At 36.4% G+C, this 25,399-nt stretch overlaps 1 protein-coding gene across 1 annotated transcript in view; it reads left to right on the top strand.

Annotated features, from left to right (window-relative positions):
* plcl2 (phospholipase C like 2) overlaps positions 1-25,399 on the top strand; it is a 118,673-nt gene that overhangs the window by 19,964 nt on the left and 73,310 nt on the right. The window contains exons 2-4 of the mRNA XM_089118089.1: positions 2,087-4,573; positions 11,634-11,837; positions 20,365-20,440. Of these exons, the coding sequence (XP_088974215.1) occupies positions 2,087-4,573; positions 11,634-11,837; positions 20,365-20,440 (2,767 nt within the window). The remainder of the gene's footprint in view (positions 1-2,086; positions 4,574-11,633; positions 11,838-20,364; positions 20,441-25,399) is intronic.

Below are 25,399 nucleotides of genomic sequence, written 5' to 3'. Positions count from 1 at the left end.
TCTTAGGCCACACACACCCCAGTGAAGACTTCTCTCTCTTTGTGAAACGGATGCAATTATTTTCTTAATTAAGCCTGGTGTAGCTCAATATTGTCCTGCCTCCTGGCTCAGGGTGGTATAGAAGAAAAGGACATGTTGATGTTCTTGTTTTTTTTGGTCACAACACAGTGATGATACATTATCACAACAACATGAAAATACAGTTTGTATTATTTTATGTTAATTTACATACTTAAAACTGCAACTTTAGTAGTTTATATTTTAAAACCAACATGTAATCAATAATGACCCTGTATTTACTATGTTGCACATTATCTTAAATAGCTAAATGTTTTCAAAAGAGACATTGAAGACTGGAGTAATGATGTTGAAAATTCAAAAATATTCACATAGAAAACAGCTCTTTTAAACTGTAATAATATTTCACTGTTTTTACTGTATTTTTGATCAAATAATTGCATCCTTGGTTACCAGGAGACATTTTTAAAACATTAAAAAATCTTTATGGCAGGTATCCTGAAAGTGAAATAAACTCATGAATAATCAAACAAAATGTGTCCATTTAAGCATGTTTCTTAAAAGTGTTCATCATATAAAGATGAAATTCGAAAAATTAGAATATCGTTCATTTATTTCAGAAATGCAACTTAAAAGGTGAAACTAATATATTATATAGACTTACATATAGAATTACATGCATCGTTACAATTTTGATGATTATGGCTGATGAAAACATTTTCACAATATTCTCATTTTGAATTTGCTTTTGCACGATATTCAAATTTTCATGTTTCGCCAACGCTATCTCACGACCAATTCCTACGAGTGATTAAAAAGTGGCTAATTTGTACTAATTCATACGACCTCACTCATATGAATTCGTACGATTTGTCTAAACCCACGTGATGGTTTAGGGGCGGGGTCAGAGGTAGGTAATTCGTACGAATTCATACGAAGTGGCTAATTTGTACTAATTCATACGACCTCACTCATATGATTTCGTACGATTTGTCTAAACCCACGTGATGGGTAGGTTTAGGGGCGGGGTCAGAGGTAGGTAATTCGTACGAACTCATACGAAGTGGCTAATTTGTACTAATTCATACGACCTCACTCATATGAATTCGTACGATTTGTCTAAACCCACGTGATGGGTAGGTTTAGGGGCGGGGTCAGGGGTAGGTAATTCGTACGAATTCATACGAAGTGGCTAATTTGTACTAATTCATACGACCTCACTCATATGAATTCGTACGATTTGTCTAAACCCACGTGATGGGTAGGTTTAGGGGCGGGGTCAGAGGTAGGTAATTCGTACGAATTCATACGAAGTGGCTAATTTGTACTAATTAATTTACCTCACTCATATGAATTCGTACGATTTGTCTAAACCCACGTGATGGGTAGGTTTAGGGGCGGGGTCAGGGGTAGGTAATTCGTACGAATTCATACGAAGTGGCTAATTTGTACTAATTCATACGACCTCACTCATATGAATTCGTACGATTTGTCTAAACCCACGTGATGGGTAGGTTTAGGGGCGGGGTCAGAGGTAGGTAATTCGTACGAATTCATACGAAGTGGCTAATTTGTACTAATTCATACGACCTCACTCATATGAATTCGTACGATTTGTCTAAACCCACGTGATGGGTAGGTTTAGGGGCGGGGTCAGAGGTAGGTAATTCGTACGAATTCATACGAAGTGGCTAATTTGTACTAATTAATTTACCTCACTCATATGAATTCGTACGATTTGTCTAAACCCACGTGATGGGTAGGTTTAGGGGCGGGGTCAGGGGTAGGTAATTCGTACGAATTCATACGAAGTGGCTAATTTGTACTAATTCATACGACCTCACTCATATGAATTCGTACGATTTGTCTAAACCCACGTGATGTGTAGGTTTAGGTTTATTGGCCAATTCGTAAAATATGTACGATCTAGAAAAATCTTACTACTGTAATTCTTACGAGTGAGGTCGTTAGCCACCTCGTAAAATTCGTACGAATTCCCGTGAGATTGGGTTGGTTTCCCCTGTACTCTACTATTTCAATACTGATGATAAATTGCTTTATTTTCCAGGATGGTTCCAGGCGGTGCAAGGAAAGGAAAAAGACGGTGTCGTTCAGCAGCATGCCAACAGAGAAGAAGATCAGCAGTGCGAGCGACTGCATTAACTCTATGGTGGACGGGTCCGAACTGAGGAAGGTGCGCTCCAACTCGAGAGTCTACTACCGATACTTTCTCCTAGACGCCGACATGCAGTCTCTGCGGTGGGAGCCGTCCAAAAAAGAGTCCGACAAGGCGAAGATTGACATAAAATCAATTAAAGAGGTGCGAACCGGTAAGAACACAGACACCTTCAGGGCCAACGGGATCTCGGATCAGATTTCCGAGGACTGCGCGTTCTCCATCATCTACGGGGAGAACTACGAATCGCTTGACTTAGTGGCAAATTCAGCCGACGTAGCAAATATATGGGTGACTGGACTCAGGTACTTAATATCGTATGGAAAACACACTCTTAATATGATTCAGAGCTGTCAGGACAACATGCGTGCGTCCTGGCTGGGTGACCTCTTCGACGAAGCGGACATCATCGGGGGGAAATGCATTAGTCTTTGCTCAGCCGTACAGCTGATCAAGAACTTAAGTCCCGGAGTGAAAAATGTCAAGATAGAGCTGAAGTTCAAAGAGTTGCACAAAGCGAGGGACAAAACCGGTTCTGACGTGACCAAGGAGGAGTTCATCGAAGTCTTTCACGACCTTTGCACGAGACCGGAAATTTATTTTTTGCTGGTGCAGTTCTCAAGCAACAAGGAATTCCTTGACACCAAGGACCTGATGATCTTTTTAGAGGCAGAGCAAGGCATGGCGAAGGTGAGCGAAGACATCAGTGTGGAAGTTATTCAGAAGTATGAACCCTCGAAGGAAGGGCAACTTAAGGGATGGCTCTCCCTGGATGGATTTACCAATTACCTCATGTCTGGGGAATGCCACATCTTTGATCCAGAGCAGAAAACAGTGTGCCAAGACATGAACCAACCCCTTTCCCACTATTACATAAACTCCTCTCACAACACGTACCTGATTGAGGACCAGTTCAAGGGTCCCTCGGACATTACCGGCTACATCCGTGCCCTAAAGATGGGCTGCAGGAGTGTGGAACTTGATGTGTGGGACGGCCCCGATAACGAACCGCTCATTTACACGGGCCACACGATGACCTCACAGATTGTCTTTCGCAGCGTCATCGACATCATCAGCAAGTATGCATTCGTGGCCTCGGAATTTCCCCTGATCCTGTGCTTGGAGAACCACTGTTCCCTGAAGCAGCAGAAGGTAATGTTCCAGCACCTGAAGAAAATACTCGGAGACCGAATTCACTCGGATCCTCCTAACCTGGACGACAGCTACCTTCCGTCCCCCTCGGACTTAAAGGGAAAGATTCTTCTGAAAGGAAAGAAACTGCCGAGCAACTGCACCGGCTCCGAAGGCGAGGTGACGGATGAGGACGAGGGTGCCGAGATGTCTCAACGGCTGAACAACGAGGGGAGTGAACAGCGGACGGTCGTTCAACCCAAAAACTTCCAGCTTTCCAAGGATCTCTCTGAAATGGTAACCTTATGCAAGTCTGTTAGTTTTAAGGACTTCCAGACTGCTTTCCAGAACCAGAAGCACTGGGAGCTCTGCTCCTTCAATGAGGTCTTTGCCAGTCGTTGTGCCACTGACCACCCTGGTGACTTCGTTAACTACAACAAGAAGTTCCTAGCGAGGGTTTACCCTAGCCCAATGCGAATCGATTCCAGCAACATGAACCCGCAGGACTTTTGGAAATGCGGCTGTCAAATAGTAGCAATGAACTATCAAACGCCAGGTCTCATGATGGACCTCAACATCGGCTGGTTTAGACAAAACGGCAACTGTGGTTACGTTCTACGCCCGGCTATCATGAGGGAGCAGGTGTCTTATTTCAGTGCCAATACGAAAGACTCAGTCCCGGGAGTGTCTCCACAGCTCCTTCACATAAAGATCATTAGCGGACAAAATTTCCCCAAACCCAAGGGTTCAGGCGCCAAGGGCGATGTGGTCGATCCCTACGTTTACGTTGAGATCCATGGCATCCCTGCGGATTGTGCAGAGCAAAGGACTAAAACGGTCCATCAGAATGGCGATAACCCAATCTTTGATGAGAGTTTCGAGTTTCAGATCAACCTTCCGGAACTGGCAATGGTGCGCTTTGTCGTTCTGGATGACGACTACATTGGGGACGAGTTTATCGGTCAGTACACGATCCCGTTTGAATGCATTCAGCCTGGCTTCCGCCACATTCCCCTCCAGTCTCTGACGGGTGAAGTCCTTCCACACGCCTGGCTCTTCGTCCACGTGGCCATTACGAACCGCCGGGGTGGGGGTAAGCCTCACAAAAGGGGGCTTTCAGTCCGCAAGAGTAAGCGGGGTCGGGAATACGCCAGTATGAGGATACTTCTCATCAAGGCTGTAGATGAAGTCTTTAAATCTGCTGCACAGCCACTAAAGGAGGCCACTGATCTCAGAGAGAACATGCAGGTGAGACAGCGCTTACCTTATTCAGAAACACAGTCCTGACCTGTTTTCAAATGACTGCCAGAACGGCTATATACACCTTATTTTTTTTATTCTTAAAGGGCTAGTTTACCCCAAAATCACCCTCATGTCGTCCCAAGCCTTTAAGACCTCCGATATTTTAGATTTAGTCCCTCCATTGGAAATGTGTGTACGGTATACTGTCCTTTTCCAGAAAGGTAATAAAGACATCATCAAAGTAGTCCATCCATGTGACATCAGTGGGTTAGTTACAATGTTTTGAAGTATCGAAAATACATTTTGGTTCAAAAATAACAACAAACTACGGCTGTATTCAGCATTGTATTGTCTTCCGGTTCTGTTGTGGATCCGCGTTCAGTGCCAGATAGGCACTGACGGGCTTGGGACGACATGAGGGAGAGTCATTAATGACATCATGTTCATATTTGGGTGAACTATCCCTTTAAAAGTGCAGGTGAAGCTATTTGTAACTTGAACGTGTCCGGCTTCCGTTGTCATTTGCTTTCAGTTATTTTACCCTAACCCAAGCAGTCTGTTATGCTGCTTTATATTGCAACATTTTAATTGTTAACATATTTTAATTTCAAATTATGAGCATAAACATACGGGGTTGTAGCTCAAGTAGTTTTACCGTTTAATGCACTTTTTTATTCTTCTAGTTATCTACCTATAGGCGTTAAAAGAGTAGTTCACTTTTAAAAAAACTTTTGCTGATAATTTACATCCAAGATGTCCATGTCTTTCTTTCTTCCGTCAAAAAGAAATTAAAGAAATTTTCTCCATATAATGGACTTGAATGGGGTCCAAACAGTTAAAAGTCCAAAAGACACTTTTAGTGCAAACTGTTCAAAGGGCTTTAAACGACCCGTTCATCAAAATGAACAAATGTTTTTTCAGAGTCGTTTGGTTCATTCAACGAACGAAACGAATGAATTGACTCGAAAAAAGATTTGTTCATTTCGATGAATGAGTTCGTACAAGAGATTCACAAATGTGTGTCACAGAACAGAGCAAGGAGACCATTTGAGCTTAAATTTTGTTATTTATTTATTAAATGAGTGCTCGTTTCGCTTGATAAGACCCTTATTCATCGTCTGGAATCGTTTAAAGCCCTTTGAACAGTTTGCAGTTTGCACTGAAACTCTAATTTGGACCTTGAACCGTTTGGACCCCATTGATGTCCATTATATGGAGAAAATCCTGGAATGTTTTCATCAAAAACCTTAATTTTTTTCCACCGAAGAAAGAAAGACATGGACATCTTGGATGACATGGGGGCGAGTAAATTATCAGCAAAAGTTTTTTTTAAAAGTGAACTACTCCTTTAATGGATCTCGCACAAGAAAATTGCTTACTTCAGTATCAGTGTTGCAAAATAAGGTGCAAATTAATGCAAAGACACAATAAACCCAGAAGTAACATGCTTAGATGAATATTGTTGCATTCAACCCAAAATCTAAAATAAGAGGAAATAAATTTTATATATTTAAAAATATATATTAAATATAATTGCAAAAAAGATATATACATAAAATTTCTTTTCCTTGATTTAAAGCAGCATACCATCATTGCTGTAATGCAATATAAATAAAATCATATTGCAGTATGGTAATGCAATTGGTAATGATATTTTTTATGGGCTGGGGTCTTGTTATGTTTTCTTTCTTTAGATGTTTAGGTGAAAAATGATCTGGGAAGGTTTTGTGAGATTCACCCATTCAGTGTCTGCAAAGTATGCAAATGCCTCGACTCTGCAAATGTTTAGTTTGAAGCTTGCCAAGACTCTCCAACCTTATTTCATTGTGGCAAGTATCTTCTTTTCATAGCGTGAGAAAGTTGTAGTGCACATCAGAAAGTCGACCCTGAGAAGGAAACGCAGTTTAGAGGACGCTTCTCTTCACAAGGCCAAAAGCATTTGAACCCAAATCTCTGGCACTGATAAACAAAAAACAAAAGAGCTGATTTTAATCAGTTGTAATTCCTCGATGTTGCACAACTTGTCAGACTGGCACAAAAATACTCCGGGGATCAACCGCAGTCCCTTATTTAGCCATGAGAACTGAAAATATACTCATATATAGGCTACAGGTAGGAGATCAGCCAAAATCCTTTTTAATATTTAATGTGGAAAATGTTACATAACTCAGGGTTAGTATGTCCTGAGGCATGTGTCAGTTATATCCCCTTAAGAAGAGATTAGGCTGTCTCATCATGGATAAAAGGAGCGCTTTTTTATAACAGGAAAGCACTGAAGATTTTCAGGAAATAGTTTTTTTTTTCTTGTCGTTTTAAGATTATACCGCAGATGGTGTTTCAATTTGTTTCCCCTTCATTGGTTTTTGGTCTGTTGCCTTTAAGAATGCACATATAGCAAGCAATCTTGTCAAAATCACCATGACTCATATTCCAGGATCAGTTATAATCAACATAATATTTTAATGCAGCTTCTTTATGCTGCTGCTTTGTATTTGGGCCAAAACGGTTTAAGTGCGATTACATGGAAATTTTGATTAATCGTGCAGCCCTACTAATAAATTAAATTTGTCTATTGTAATGAATCTGGTCTTAAAGGGGTCATATAAGGCCATTTTCATACGAGTTAATTTGATTCTTTAGGGTCTAAATTAAAAGTTTGTAATATACTTTCATTAAAAATTCTCATTAGTATTGTAAGAAAACACTCATTTTACCTGGTCAAAAACAGCTCTGTGTTCAGCACGCCGTTTCAGTGCATGTGCCTTTAAATGATAATGAGCTTCGCTGACTCCGCCCCTCTGTTCTGCGGGTGTTTTGACAATAATGATTATATAGATCGGTGGTTTTGACAATGCATGTGGAGTGTTGCCTTGACAACAGTGGAGGAGATATTTAGAGAATGGCAGCGGGAGTCTCTGAGGACACATCCATGCAACCGTATCAGTTTGAATGAGTCGGACCCGGACTAAGATGTTATTCGCCAGCGTTTTTAAACACATTTTTTGTGTTCACACCCAAGCGATTTTCGCTGACGATGAGCCGATTGAACCTGCTAATTAATTCCCTGACATTAGATGGCGCTTAATGTAATGACATCTCGCCTTGCATCTTCCTCGTCTTCCGGCAGTGTAGACGCTGGCGTATGTGTTCTTCGCCGTTACGTATGTGTGCTTGGTAAGACCGTTTTGTGTTTGAGCGCCCCCAAGTTGTGTTTTAAAGATTTTGAATTAAAGATTTCGAGAAAACACAACGACTTTATTCTCGATATTTAATGAGTTTATTCTTAAGATTGTATTTCGACTTCTTTCTCGAAATTTAACAAGTTTTCTCGAAACACAATGACTTTATTCTTGATATTTAATGAGTTTATTCTCAAGATTGTATTTCGACTTTTTTTCTCGAAATTTAACAAGTTTTTTCTTGAAACACAACTTTATTCTTGATATTTAATGATTTTAATCTCAAGATTGAATTTCGACTTTTTTCTCGAAATTTAACCAGTTTTTTCTCGAAACACAACTTTATTCTTGATATTTAATGAGTTTATTCTCAAGATTGTATTTCGGCTTTTTTCTCGAAATGTAACGAGTTTTTTCTCGAAACACAACTTTATTCTCAATATTTAATGAGTTTGTTCTCAAGATTGTATTTCGACTTCTTTTCACGAAATTTAACAACTTTTTTTTTGAAACACTACTTTATTCTTGATATTTAATGAGTTTATTCTCAAGATTGTATTTCGGCTTTTTTCTTGAAATTTAACGAATTTTTTTTTAAACAACTTAATTCTCGATATTTAATGAGTTTGTTCTCAAGATTGTATTTCGACTTTTTTTTCTCAAAATGTAACTTTTTTTTAGCAAAACACAACTTTATTCTCGATATTTAATGAGTTTGTTCTCAAGATTGTATTTCAACTTTTTTTCTCGAAATTTGACGAGTATTTTCTCGAAACACGACTTTATTCTTGATATTTAATGAGTTTAATATTGAGATTGTATTTCGACTTTTTTTTTTTTACGAGTTTAATCTGGCATTGTAATGACTTTAATCTCAAGATGATTTCATTTTTTTATTATTGCTTGGCCCAAATCCTCTTCTGTAGGATAGTTTTTGACGTGGCGCATCAAACCAAAAAACAAACCCGAGGCAGTTTTTAAAAAAAAATTACGCTTTTACGTGCGCCGTTTTTCGCATCGGTGTGCACACTCACATTGGCGCCCTTTGTTTAGTCACAAGGTATTAAACAGGCGTTTACGTGAGCTAAAATTGAAGTCAGATTAAACTGAGAGTATGGGAAGTGTTTTAAAAGACGAGACGGTGACAGATAATGCTGAAATATGCATTTCTCTACTCAAACTAGAAACAACAACTTAATGCACTGTGAATCTAATTTTTTTTTTTCAAAATAAAATAATGTTTTTTACTAAATTAAATACTGACCTCTTTGCATTACTGCAAGCTTGTTAATTGCCTCAATAATACAATAGGAAAAATAAATAAATAAATGTCATATTTAGCAGTGCCCTTACTGTCATATACAGGACATATACCGAAATTGAATGAAGTTTTAAAACAGTCTGCACTGCATAAATTATCAATTAAATATGGTCTAATCCTTATTAAAGCTAAAAAGTTCATTAGTCAAGAGCAGTGAGTAATTTTGTTCTTTGATTAACTTTACTGACAGAAAGCTTTATTGGCTTCTGTCCCTTTAAGACTGAGCTTAACTAGACGCGGATCTCACACACACCAACTCTTCACCATCATCATCATCATCATCAGATACTCGACAAAATAGACATTTTGGCATAATTGTGTGTGTTATTGCAAGTTTAAGCATGAGAGAACTATTCTGGTGTGTGGTCTGTGTGCACGATACTGACGCGTGTCTTTCTCTCTGTGTGTGTGTGTGTGTGTGTGTGTCACACGTTTGTCTTGTTGCACATGAATGTTTTAAAAGAGCGGGATCATATAATACAGTATAAAACACTTTTTTCAAATTCTGACCGGATAATTATCAAGATCGAGTGTAAACTATGTTTATGTTTTACATCATCACGAAGGGCTCTCCTCTGGCCTGGAATAGATGAAGCAGCATTCACAAGGTCTCCTGGTGTTTGCTTTATTTCAGCATAAGCTATTCATAACACACTGTGCATAATACGTATTTTAATAGCTCTGTTTACATTGCATTCTTCCTGTCTACTATTTATACTGTGTAAAAGCCCCTGTTAAATATTGCTGTTGTTTGTGTTTAAAACCCACTAGAGGAGCTTTCACGAGAAACATGACGCGTTCCTCCCACTCTCAGAGCAGTGCTTTTGTAGAACACACACACACACACACACACACACACACACACACTCAAACCACTTCCTACTGCAGTTGGCGTTCGTGGACGTTCACTATGGGGAAGTCGGCACCTTGCTGCCATCAGCTTGGTTTTGTTTTCCCGTCGTCACCTCCCACAACTAGGTCAACGACCATACTAACTCTATACTCTATATGTCTGCTGTGTGTGTGTAGTATATATGTGCATAATACAATATATAATGTGTGGCATGCCATGGAATATACCCAGATGACCTACTATTGAACAGGAATACTATATCCCACAATCCAGTGCACTCGACCTTCCATTTTCAGCGTGCCGTCAGTGATATCAGCCATGATTTTTTTATTGAATCCATGTTTGACTGCCAAGGGTTCATGCATAATAATGTTTATTTCTGAGATTATAACTAGACACCACATGCCGATTTAAATATGCAACCTGATGAGAGTCATGTGGCTTGAAAAAAATTATATATATTTATAATCTTATTAATAATATAATAATAATATAATCTTAGATGTATGCACAGTATGTTAGTATGTAGCCTGCTATTATTGTACAATTTGCACTCCATCATAGCTATTTTGAAAAAAATCTAAAGGATGTTTCTGATAAAAATTGTGATTATGAGATATATATATATATATATATATATATATATATATATATATATATATATATATATATATTAGGGCTGTGCAAAAATGAATTGCGATTAATCGTATAAAAGTCTTTGTTTACATAATATATTTGTGTGTGCTGTATATAATTATTTTGTATATATAAATACCTATGCATGCATGTATATATTTAAGAATTATTTGCGCTTAAATTCTGTATATATATATATATATATATATATATATATAAATACATAATCTATATTATATAAATATAAATATTTTATATACGAATAACACATTTTCTTAAATATATACATGCGTGTGTGTATTTATATATACAAAATAATTATATACAGCACACACAAATATATTATGTAAACACAGACTTTTATTTTGGATGTGATTAATCGCAATTAATTTTTGCACAGCCCTAATATATATATATATATATATATATATATATATATAATCTTTTTTTTATGAATTTTGTGATTAGATTAATTTAACTAAAATAATAATAATTATTATTATTATTATTATTATTATTATATTGATATACTAATAATTAAAATGGTAATTATAATTATTTAATTAATTATAATTATTAGTAGTATTTGCTTATATTTATAATAAAATAATAATATTTTGTAATAATAACATTTATATAATACTCTTTATTATTATTATTATTTTTATAATAGTAACTACTTTATTTTTACTTATAGGCTATTTATTATAAAAATAATTCATAAATTATTCTAAAAATATAAATTTTTCATTATGAATAATATTTATATAATAAACATTATTATTATTACTAAATAAAAAGATTTATATAAAAATGTATATAAAAATAGAGTATTTCAGAAAAATTATTAATTTACAAAAATAATTCAATTAATCATCTTATTTTAACTGAAAAATTGCAATATTACTACTTTACAAATGTACATTAAAGTGACCCAAACGCACAGCCATGCTTTACTCTGAGACTCGCAGCACATGTTCATAATTAATTTGGGTTTCATCGGCAGCTCAACATGAGGTGATGGATATGATCCTGTGCTGTAAAGCGTTTAATGTTCCCGCTGTGTGTGCTCCGCAGAACGCCATCGTGCCGTTTAAAGAGCTGTGCGGTCTGTCCGCGGTGGCGAACCTGAAGCAGTGTATCCTAGCGCTCTCCCCGCGCCTCAGCGGCCCGGACGCGACCCCGCTCCTGCTGTTCAACCTCAGAGACCAGTACCCCGTCATGGAGGCGCAGGGCCTGCTGCCCGAAGTCCTGAAGAAAGTGGTCACCGCTTATGAGATGGTGAGGACATTCCCATAAACTCTTACACAACAGCAGCAATAAGCAAGACAACGTTTTCTGGGAACACTTGTTCATTAGTCAACATGAACTAAGAATGAACAGCATTTATTAATCTTAGTCAATATCAATTTCAACAAAGGATGCACCGATATGACAATTTAGGCCGATACCGATAACCGATAATTCTTTATATTTGAAAGCCGATAACCGATATATCGGCCGATAAAAATAAATAAATTTTTGAGAGCCTGATTATAAAAAGTCTCCTCATTAAAAGCCAAGATACAAACACAATTATGATGTTCTTATATTAATGTTGTGTAGCCGATATGACAGACTTGCGCTGCATATTTTGCACTTTAACTGGATTTTCCTTTTTTAAAGTGATTTCAATCGTATTTCAAGCAATTTAAAAGCATTATGTTGAACAGTGTGCATTTAAAGTGTCTCAGCTGAAGAAAATAATACGATATTTATCGGCTTTTAGATATCGGCTAAATGTTCTTGTTGGGCCGATAACGATAACATTAAAAATGATCATATATCGGCCGATACCGATAATGTGGCCGATATATAGTGCATCCCTAATTTCAACATTTACTTATACGTTATTAAAATCAGAGGTTGTATGGGTTAACATTAGTGTGAACTAACCTGAACAAACAATGTATTAAATTACATTAACAAATATAGTATCAAATGTAATTCTCATTGTTAACTGAAAAGCATTACCAGGTTTTTTTTTTTAATATTACAAATTAGCCAAAATATTTACACGGAAATCTCCCTGAAATGTTTGTGTTTTGCATGATTGTATCGTGTAGTGAAATGCAAAGGCTTTTTGAATGCATGTTGACTCAGATTTGATGGGTTGTAATGATGCAACCATGAATAAACCAGGTCCGTCTTCATGGGTCATGATAAACAGGTTTTGTTTTTACTATGCTTGAATAATGCACCATCACAAATTGCAAATTCAAACTCCTGGGAAAACTGCCCACAGAATAGCCGTGTTTTGCAGTTTGATGAGCAGGAACGGCATTAAAGTCTCTGAGTCTCTCATTTCAGGAAGACAGACCCATATGAGGACAGTTTGCATGTCAAAAATTGCTTTATTTACCGTATTAGCTGATTGATTTTATGAACAGCATGCTAGGAGCACTTTAACCATTGGCCTTAAATGCATTTTTTGGGCAACACTTTACAATAAGGCTCGTAACGGTAAAACAGTAATTATTTTGATTACTCGTTACTGAAAAAATAACGCCGTTAGTAACACCGTTTATTTATAACGCCGTCATTCCCATCACATGAACTAATAATGAACAAGTATACAGCATTTGTTAATCTTTGTTAATGTTTATTTCAACATTTACTTTTTTTTTAAATCTTGTTAACATTAGTTAATGCACTGTGAACTAACATGAACAGTTTGAACAACTCTATAACGACTCTATATTGATAACCTATGACGACTCTATATTGGTAACCGATAACTCTATAACGACTCTATATTGATAACTGATAACTCTATAACGACTCTATATTGGTAACCGATAACTCTATAACGACTCTATATTGATAACTCTATAACGACTCTATATTGGTAACCGATAACTCTATAACGACTCTATATTGATAACTGATAACTCTATAACGACTCTATATTGGTAACCGATAACTCTATAACGACTCTATATTGATAACTCTATAACGACTCTATATTGGTAACCAATAACTCTATAACGACTCTATATTGATAACCTATGACGACTCTATATTGGTAACCGATAACTCTATAACGACTCTATATTGATAACTGATAACTCTATAACGACTCTATATTGGTAACCGATAACTCTATAACGACTCTATATTGATAACTGATAACTCTAAAACGACTCTATATTGGTAACCGATAACTCTATAACGACTCTATATTGATAACTGATAACTCTATAACGACTCTATATTGATAACCTATGACGACTCTATATTGATAACCGATAACTCTATAACGACTCTATATTGATAACCTATGACGACTCTATATTGATAACCGATAACTCTATAACGACTCTATATCGGTAACCGATAACTCTATAACGACTCTATATTGATAACCGATAACCAATATTTTTAAAAAATGGATACTGAATGAGAACAAACTATTTTTTTTTATTACAAAAAAAGATACTTCGATAAACCATGAAAATGTACTGTACTTTTTAAAATAAATAAATATCTATATTAATATTAAATATTATTATATTGATAACCGATAACCGATAGTTTTTAAAATGGATACTCAATAAAAACAAACTAAATTCATTTTTTTATTACAAAAAATAAAAACAAAAGACTTCTCTAAGCCATGAAAATGTACTGTACTTATTGAAATAAATAAATATAGATATTATTATTAAATATTAACATATTGATAACCGATAGTTTTTAAAATGGATACTGAATGAAAACAAACTAAATTCATTTTTTTTATTACAAAAAACAAAAACAAAAAACTTCACTAAGCCATTAAAATGTACTGTACTTATTGAAATAAATAAATATAGATATTAATATTAAATATTAATATATTGATAACCGATAACCAATAGTTTTTAAAAATGGATACTGAATGAAATTTTTTTCATAAAAAAATTTAAAAACATAGCTGTTTTGTTTTTTGGCTGGTACTGTTGCAGAACTCTGTTTATTTTCCAACGACACGCATATGAATTAGCAGAGCGATATGCTCATCCTTGAGTGTTTGTGCACCAGTTGAACAAGGTTGTCCTCCTCCTGGTCCCTCGCTCTATAAATACCCCTCTATAGTGGTTTGTCTGCCACCAAGACTGCAATTTCTTCAGCCATTAGTAATGTAATGACAGTGGGCATGTCAGTGAGGAGAGATGCTGCAGCTGTGTTTCTCTCACACACTTACAATCAAAAACTGATTCAACATACAGCCGTGGAAATATCAGGAGATTTAACTGCTTTTTTTTTTTCTGAAATACAATTCCATTCAAACGTTTGGGTTCTGCTCACCAAGACTGCAGGAAAAATAGGGTTATTGTAAAAAATTTTTTTTTAAAAATTACTTTTTAAAATAGCTGTTTTCTATGTAAATATATAGTAAAGTGTAATTTATTCCTGTGATTTTCAGTATCATTACTCTAGTCTTCAGTGTCTCATGATCCTTCAGAAATCACTCTAATATGATGATTAACGTGATTTATTAATATTTTTGTGGAAACCGCAATGTGCTTTGTTTTATATAAAAAGAGTTCAAAAGAACAATATTTATATGAAATAGAATCTTTTGTAACATTATAAATGTATTTACTGTCCCTTTTGATCAATTTAAATTAATGTTATTTAAATTAAATTATTTAAATTAAATTAATATCTCAATAAATCATATTAATGCACTGTCTCAGAACGAGCTGTTCTAAGACGTAGAATTGATTGACAGTGTGGTTGTGGCCTAGACCCCGCCCCTTGGTGATCAAGCTCAGCCAAGTATTCTGTGCTTTAAGTGCTTTAAAAACAGATATCAGAATCTTATACTGCATCCTAGAATGTATTGGTAGCCAACCTAAAAAAAGATAAACACGATCCGTTTCCCAGCATTCATTAACAACCTTGCAGCAGCATTTTGTACCAGCTGCAAACGGGCAATGTGTGTTTGACAGATTCCTACATAAAGTGACCTACGACAATCTATGTCTGCCTCTTGGCGAGGCCGAGGAAAGTGTCCACATTCTCATGATTGATCTCTGCGAGAGCTTTCTGAGCACGTCCGATCAGAGGAACTAAAGCAGCTGTTCTTCTCTGTTGGCACTGAGAGGTAATCTGGTCCTGACAAGTGACCCTGCTATGCTTTTAGCCACTGTAGGGATATACGATTCAATTAGACTGACCGGTACATAATGACATCGCTGACTGCATTACATTAAACTTTCAGATAATCCTTTGTTTCTGCCGGCTTTTGCAAATCAGAGGAACCTTTCAAAGAAACGTTTTGAGGCCCAACGAGAAAAATAGACGGACAAAACACTGCAATGTGACTCCAATTACTTTATGTCTGTATTATTTAACAACATTATCTCATGTTTATTTTTAAGTCCATATCTACTAGAGGTTGTCCGGTACTGTATTTTACTAATAACGATAACTATTGGATGATAACTGATAGTTTTTTAAAATGGATACTGAATGAAAACATACTATATTCAATTTTTTTATTACAAAAACAAAAAAATGAAAATGTACTGTACTTATTAAATGAAATAAATATAGATATTAATATTAAATATGAATATATTGATAACCGATAACCAATATTTTTTAAAACTGGATACTGAATGAAAACAAACTAATTTTTTTTTTACAAAAAAATATTTCGCTAAACCATGAAAATTTACTGTACTTATTAAAATAAATAAATAAATATAGATATTAATATTAAATATTAATATATTGATAACCGATAACCTAAAGTTTTTAAAATGGATACTGAATGAAAACAAACTAAATTCAAATTTTTTGTTACAAAAAAATACTTCGCTAAACCATGAAAATGTTTTGTACTTATTAAAATAAATAAATATCAATATTAATATTAAATATTATTATATTGATAACCGATAACCGATGGATACTGAATGAAAACAAACTAAATTCAAATTTTTTATTACAAAAAACCCCCCAAAAACTTAACTAAGCCATGAAAATGTACTGTACTTATTAAAATTAATATAGATATTAATATTAAATATTAATATATTGAAAACCGATAACCAATAGTATTTAAAAATGGATATTAAATGAAACCAAACTAAATTCTATATTTTTTCATACAAAAATTAAAAAAAACATAGCTGAACCATGAAAATGTACTGTACTTCTTAAATGAAATAAATATAGATATTAATATTAAATATGAATATATTGATTATACGTTGATCATTTATATTAGTTCATTAGCTAAAGTTAACAGATACAACTTTAAAATTTAAAAAGGTTTGGCAAATGTTGAAATGAATGATCTAACAATATATTTCTAAAACATTGATTAGCCTTAGTTAATGTTACAGGGGGACTCTTATTGTATTTCATATACGTAAATCCAAAAATCAATGCTTAAAGATGGCCATATTTAAATATCTACACAAAGGCCATAGCATTGAAATTAGACACTTTTGTATGTTGTATGTCTACTCTCTCACTTTATTTTAGAACACTTGATGATTATCTTTATATAAATAACAAAATATGTGTTTCAGCGATGATAATAATAACTGAAATCAGATGCATATCTTATTTGTGTCTGTCGGCTGCATGATCACTTTGCTTTTTGTCAAGTTTTTGTCACACTGACTGTTTTAACCGTTTAAGGTACTGCTAACGTTAGCCTCGACGGCAAACATACTCCACTAATGTAGCATCTAGTCAGCTAATTAATTACTTTGTAATGATATTCAAACTTGTATATACATACCTTTTTAAAATCTGCATCAGAAGTGTCAAACAAACTCCACGAGGCATCAGTGATAGCGCTGCATCATCACGCTACGCCTCTGTTATTGTTTTAAATAAGCGACCTCTAGTGGTGAAACTTACACACTGTGCCTTTAACTATATCCTGTTATAAATATTAAAACAAGAACTCATACAGTGACATTTTTGTTGCCCCATATCTTACTTTTTTTTTTTTAATTTTGATGTCATGTTTGCCCCAAGCTCTAGTTTATTTCAAAGCGAGGTGTGTCTGCGGTTGAAGCGAGTGAAGCGTTGCACACCAGCCAGTAATTGCCCAAGATGACGAGGTCTGCTGATTCATTGTCATAGAAATGATACCACAAACAAGTTGCGAAAATCATCTTCTTATGACTTATCATATTTGATATGTAGGCTACTTGTCAAAAGTTTGGGTTCAGGAATTTTTTTTTTTTAAGGAAATTCAAACTTACACATTAAATTGACAGTAAAGACATCTATAATGTAAAAAAAGTTTATTTTCAAGCAACTTTCTATTTATCAAATGATCCTGATAAACAAACTTAAGCAGCACAACTGTTTTCAACATTGACAATAATCATAAATGTTTCTTGAGCATCAGATCCTCAGATTTCTGAAGGATCATGTGACACTAAAGACTGGAGTAATGATGCTGAAAATCACATGAATAAATTACATTCTAATAGATATTCACATAGAAAACAGCTATTTAAATACTAATAATATTTTACTATTTTTACTGTATTTTTAATTAAATAAATGCAGCCACTTTGCATGTTTAAAAAACATGCAGTCTTATTGACCCCAACATTTTGAAAAGTTCTGTAAATCATAAAATATACGTTGTGATATTTATGTATTTGCTCTGAAATGACTTGAATAAAGGGTGTTTTTAAAATAATTTAAGCATTATTTCAACTAAACAACCAGTGTTACAAAATAGATTCACAATGTTTAATGCATGAGTTTCAACCTCACATTTCCCAGCCAGTTGTATGTTTTTATTTTCTTAAGTGTAAACTCTGTTTTGTATGATATGGGCCGACATTTCAGGAGTCTAAAGGTCAGAATGAACATATGCACACACAAATTAAACCGAGACTTGAGACTGGGAGGAACTATGCCAGAGGCTATTTACATTAATTCCAGTTTTTCAAATTGTGGTTATTTTTAAGGGTCAGAGAGAGTGCAAAATGGACATGATGTAAAACTCCATCACAGTGTGTAAGAAAGCGTCAGCAAAGGCCTTTTAGGAAATTTTTTCCTTTCTTGGCAGCATGTAGAGTCTCACATGGAAAGTTTGTTGATCTGGACAATGGCTTTAGTGCAGGATCTGTAGCCGCTGACCCTGTACTGAGATGTCCGTCTGAATTAGTGTGTGTTTGTGTGTGTTTAATTAAATGTAGGAATCCGCTCGCCTCATTAGAAGGGTGTGGGTTCAGGCTCAACAAAAGAGCAGATCTATTGCGTAATCTGCCCCACTTCCTGTCCTGCGATGACTTTCCTCATTAATTCAACAACCGTCTACTTCCTCTTTTACATCGTAACTAGTAATCTGATGTTGAACACGAGGCTTAAAATAGATGTTGCATAGATAGATCTATCTATCTATCTATCTATCTATCTATCTATCTATCTATCTATCTGTCTGTCTGTCTGTCTGTCTGTCTGTCTGTCTGTCTGTCTGTCTGTCTATATATCCGTCTGTCTGTCATATATTTATGTTTCATGTGACCTCTGATGTATTGTGTAATATATACTGTATGGATTCCATATATACAATTGTATTAGGCATAAATTCATTTTTACAAAAGTAGTACAGAATAATAATTATTTGTTATTTTAATATTTGGTTACTATCAATTTATTTTATTGTTTTTTATTTATTTATTTCATTTATTTTTAATTATTTTATTACATTTTGGATGCTGGAATGTATTTGTATGCTTCATATGACCTCTGTAATAATAATGCTTCATATGACCTCTGTAATTTATACAGCTACTAGATGACCCATATATATATATATATATATATATATATATTTAAATACATATACATTTTTTTATTTTTATTATAATATTTTTTATTTTATTTTTAAAAATAATTTGCATTATTTTTTGTGTCATTGGAATATATTTGTTGTATTTTATGACCTCTGAGTGCACACGAGTATCTACAGGCTACAGGCATGTTTTTTTATAATAAAAATATATACAAATTTATATAAAAATACTCATATTTTTTTTTATTATTATAATATTTTTTATTTATTTATTTTTTTTCAAAATAATTTGCATAATTTATTTTGTTTCATTGGAATATATGTGTTGTATTTTATGACCTCTGAGTGCACACGAGTATCTACAGGCTACAGGCATATTTTTTTATAATAAAAATATATACAAATTTATATAAAAATACTCATAATTTTTTTTTATTATTATAATATTTTTATTTTTTATTTTATTTTTCAAAATAATTTGCATAATTTGTTGTGTCATTGGAATATATGTGTTGTATTTTATGACCTCTGAGTGCACACGAGTATCTACAGGCTACAGGCATGTTTTTTTATAATAAAAATATATACAAATTTATATAAAAATACTCATATTTTTTTTTATTATTATAATATTTTTTTTTTTTTAAATAATTTGCATAATTTATTTTGTTTCATTGGAATATATGTGTTGTATTTTATGACCTCTGAGTGCACATGAGTATCTACAGGCTACAGGCATATTTTTTTATAATAAAAATATATACAAATTTATATAAAAATACTCATAATTTTTTTTTATTATTATAATATTTTTATTTTTTATTTTATTTTTCAAAATAATTTGCATTATTTTTTCTGTCATTGGAATATATGTGTTGTATTTTATGACCTCTGAGTGCACACGAGTATCTACAGGCTACAGGCCTCTACAAATTAGCTGTCGTCAGATTGTAATCGCACAGACGCTCATTACGTGTCCTTTTATTCCTGTGTTCACAGATAATCCAGACCAACCGAGCGCTGCTGGAGAACTCTGACGGCGTGTACGAGCGAATACTGCAAGTCCAGAAAGCAGGTAAGGATGATAAAAACGTAAGAGAGAATGAAAGCAAAGAGAGCGAGAGAAAGAGAACAACACAGTGTTCCACAAGGGAGGCATGTTTCTTGGAACACAGCCGATCGACGCGTCCCTTCGATCTCCGCTTCCAAAACACCAGTGTGTTCATACTAAAAAAGCTCAAAGAGAATATAAACTAATTATGCCACGGTGTTATTGTTCATGCTTTTCTCTTCACCTGTGTGATGCTTTTCAAACACCATTCAAGTAGGGTTTTTTGACTCTCAATAGAGTCATTCGCTCTGTTCTCTAATTAGCAGGGCTCTGAAAGGGTACACATCTATAGCCTATCAAAGCCCTGCAATCAATGGTGCACGATGCAAAGATCAGGCTCAATTGCATTCGCTCCCAAATGAAAGGGAACGAGCAAATGCAGAAGAAAGGCGGTGTGTTTTATCTGGCTTTTATGTCGTTTTAAGGTGCATCTGTGGCCTTTTGAAATTGCAATGATTTTTTTTTTTTTGAAGTTTGCAATGACGTGGCTTCGTTCACTTTTGATCTCAAAAATCAAATCAGACAAAATGTATTATAAAAAATTAAATATTTTTTAGAATATATTTTTAATACATTTTTATTTATTTATTTTATTTTATTTATTACATAAATGAATAAATGTATTCTAAAAAATTTAATATTTAAAAAAACTAAACATACTAATTTTTTTAAATATACCCCGAGAAAATTCTAACATTACAAGTTTTTGTTTTTATTAAATGCGTCAAAGTGAAAGAAATGTGCATCACTCCTGCTGTGATTTCTCATTTTCCTGTTTATGTGCTAATGCGTTCATAAAACCTTGTGATGCGGAGTGGAAACATTGATAATCATTTTCATTTTCTGCATCTTGGGTTTGTTGCTGGGAGACAGTGATTGGCAGGTGATCGATGCGGAAGGTTAATGCTGTGTTTCATTGATCATTGCTGATGGAATCTTGGCACAGGAAGCTGTTCGACTTCATTATATGTTCTCTCGTTGGGCAATAATTGCAACCCAAATGCACACACTGCTATTTGTTTTGTCAAGCCAATCATTATGCTTGCCCAATGGCTTCAGTGCCACGTGTGTACTGTTTGGCTTCAATAATGTGCGAATAAACCTTAATAGCAGTTATTGATGCTTGTTAAAGGTGAAGTATGTAGTTTCTGCAACACTAGTGGTACCTAGTGTGATTACAAAAATAAAGCCTATTTATATTTCTCATGTTGAGCCTCCTTGTACATCATAATCACAGCTCGGGTGCTTGTGTAGGCATGTCTCAACAGGTAAAAGGAGGCTACTTTCAATAAAAGGTACTTTTAGCTGTGTTGCTATGTGTGATCAGTAAGCAATCGAGTTGGCCAACACTCTTTCTAGAGCGAGCATTTCACTTATAAACCCATCAAATGCATGTGCAACGGACACATTTTTTGACACAACCCATTAGTTTGGATTGACACATCAATGTAAACATTATAAACTGGTAAATTTGTCTCTCTGAACCGTTACATGATGTTGCATTGAAAGTCTCTCCACAAACTCTTTCCTGCTATAGTAGCCACGCCCCAAACTCTCTCCTGTTACAGTAGCCACGCCCCAAACTCTCTCCTGCTACAGTAGCCACGCCCCAAACTCTCTCCTGTTACAGTAGCCACGCCCCAAACTCTCTCCTGCTACAGTAGCCACGCCCCAAACTCTCTCCTGTTACAGTAGCCACGCCCCTAACTCTCTCCTGTTACAGTAGCCACGCCCCAAACTCTCTCCTGCTACAGTAGCCACGCCCCAAACTCTCTCCTGCTACAGTAGCCACGCCCCAAACTCTCTCCTGTTACAGTAGCCACGCCCCAAACTCTCTCCTGTTACAGTAGCCACGCCCCAAACTCTCTCCTGCTACAGTAGCCATGCCCCAAACTCTCTCCTGCTACAGTAGCCACTCCCCAAACTCTCTCCTGTTACAGTAGCCACGCCCCAAACTCTCTCCTGCTACAGTAGCCACGCCCCAAACTCTCTCCTGCTACAGTAGCCACGCCCCAAACTCTCTCCTGTTACAGTAGCCACGCCCCAAACTCTCTCCTGTTACAGTAGCCACGCCCCAAACTCTCTCCTGCTACAGTAGCCATGCCCAAAACTCTCTCCTGCTACAGTAGCCACTCCCCAAACTCTCTCCTGCTACAGTAGCCACGCCCCAAACTCTCTCCTGTTACAGTAGCCACGCCCCAAACTCTCTCCTGCTACAGTAGCCACTCTCCAAACTCTCTCCTGTTACAGTAGCCACGCCCCAAACTCTCTCGTGCTGCAGTAGCCACTCCCCAAACTCTCTCCTGTTACAGTAGCCACGCCCCAAACTCTCTCCTGCTACAGTAGCCACGCCCCAAACTCTCTCCTGCTACAGTAGCCACGCCCCAAACTCTCTCCTGCTACAGTAGCCACGCCCCAAACTCTCTCCTGTTACAGTAGCCACGCCCCAAACTCTCTCCTGTTACAGTAGCCACGCCCCAAACTCTCTCCTGCTACAGTAGCCACTCCCCAAACTCTCTCCTGTTACAGTAGCCACGCCCCAAACTCTCTCCTGTTACAGTAGCCACTCCCCAAACTCTCTCCTGTTACAGTAGCCACGCCCCAAACTCTCTCCTGTTACAGTAGCCACGCCCCAAACTCTCTCCTGCTACAGTAGCCACTCCCCAAACTCTCTCCTGTTACAGTAGCCACGCCCCAAACTCTCTCCTGTTACAGTAGCCACGCCCCAAACTCTCTCCTGTTACAGTAGCCACGCCCCAAACTCTCTCCTGCTACAGTAGCCACGCCCCAAACTCTCTCCTGTTACAGTAGCCACGCCCCAAACTCTCTCCTGTTACAGTAGCTACGCCCCAAACTCTCTCCTGCTACAGTAGCCACGCCCCAAACTCTCTCCTGTTACAGTAGCCACGCCCCAAACTCTCTCCTGCTACAGTAGCCACGCCCCAAACTCTCTCCTGTTACAGTAGCCACGCCCCTAACTCTCTCCTGTTACAGTAGCCACGCCCCAAACTCTCTCCTGCTACAGTAGCCACGCCCCAAACTCTCTCCTGCTACAGTAGCCACGCCCCAAACTCTCTCCTGTTACAGTAGCCACGCCCCAAACTCTCTCCTGTTACAGTAGCCACTCCCCAAACTCTCTCCTGTTACAGTAGCCACGCCCCAAACTCTCTCCTGTTACAGTAGCCACGCCCCAAACTCTCTCCTGCTACAGTAGCCACGCCCCAAACTCTCTCCTGTTACAGTAGCCACGCCCCAAACTCTCTCTTGTTACAGTAGCCACGCCCCAAACTCTCTCCTGTTACAGTAGCCACGCCCCAAACTCTCTCCTGCTACAGTAGCCACGCCCCAAACTCTCTCCTGCTACAGTAGCCACGCCCCAAACTCTCTCCTGTTACAGTAGCCACGCCCCAAACTCTCTCCTGTTACAGTAGCCACGCCCCAAACTCTCTCCTGCTACAGTAGCCATGCCCCAAACTCTCTCCTGCTACACTAGCCACGCCCCAAACTCTCTCCTGCTACAGTAGCCACGCCCCAAACTCTCGCTATTGGTTGACCTTGAAAGAGATCATCTAAGGGAGATAAAGCCAATCATTTTTAAACTGGGATAAGAGAATGTATTTTATTAAAAGTCTTACATACATCACTATTACCGTTGCTCATACTTCGAATTAGGAGTATACGTTCAAATCCTTAATACTTTTGAGTAGCAAATGTCGGCGCTTAACTAAGTTTCCTAAGATCATACTGCTTGTCAAGGAATGGCTAACTCTTACTTTTCTAAGTATTCAGACTTTTGACACTTAACACAAAACGTATGATCATCTTCATCATAAAACTATCACTCAGCCACTTCCATCTTTGATTTCTTCTGTTTAACTGTGTAATTTTCGCCACTGTTAATGCAGCTTAACATCGTGAATTAGAAGCCGTAACCACAAAGCTTTTATTGATTTTTAGAGTCTGTGGCCACATCAAATATTCATCGTCTTTTGTCCCAGTATATAAGCGCACAGAGAACGGCTTTGCTTTGCAGTAAACATCGTAAATCAATCTGCGGTTTCTTGTCTCTCTTAAGAAGCCCATCTCTGCCTGGCTCATTGATAAATGTGTTTGAATGGCAGCTTTACTTCACTTGAAGTGTGGCGGTCGGATTGGAGGCAGAGCTGGACTGATGGAGCTGTAGTATGAGGAGCTGAATAGGAGAAGTGGGTCAGTACTTGCCCATTCCCGATGGAATCGAGTGGAAAACTCTGGCATCGACGTGCTTATATAATCAAAACTGGCCACTGCAAAAGACCTAGCAGGTATTGATCTACAGGCAGAGTAAATAACATGCCCTCCTTTGAGTGAAGCAGTGCTGGCCAATTGTTTAAGAGATGGTGGATATACTTTGGCTGTAAATATTAGAAAATGTGTGCGCCAACAATAACCCTGATCCCAGTGGGAGTTGCTTGCTTTGTAAGGAGGCTGTGGTTATGTGCTGTGGCAAATCATCTTTTAAAAGTGGCCTTAATACTCTTAATACACATGCAACTCTGTTTGTCGGCTGTTTTGACCTTGCATTTTCAAAATGTGGTTAGTTTTAACTAGAGTTGCATAATCTGTATTGTTTTTTAATTGAGTTTTCACACAAGTCATGATGCTTTATGTTTTGAATGCTTTTTTTTATCTGCAGAGCAGTTGAATATGCAAGCTGCTGAAAATCTTTAGTTTTTATCCTTGCAATACAATTGCACATCTTGTGAAGTGGAAGTAAGCTATTTTCTGTGAATTTGCGAGACTTTGGATTCATTAGCCGTAACTAGAAGAATAAAGAAGTGCTCTAAACGGTAAAACTATGTGTGCTTAAAACCAGTGCGTTTATTCTGCAAACTGGTGTTTATCATATATTTATCGTAATCATAAATCTCGTACATTCAAGTT

The sequence above is a fragment of the Pimephales promelas genome, chromosome 12, assembly GCF_988280905.1.
Source record: "Pimephales promelas chromosome 12, fPimPro1.hap1.1, whole genome shotgun sequence".
Taxonomy (NCBI): Eukaryota; Metazoa; Chordata; class Actinopteri; order Cypriniformes; family Leuciscidae; genus Pimephales; species Pimephales promelas.
The sequence above is the reverse complement of the archived record's forward strand: the minus strand, read 5'-3'. Positions and strand labels throughout refer to the sequence as shown.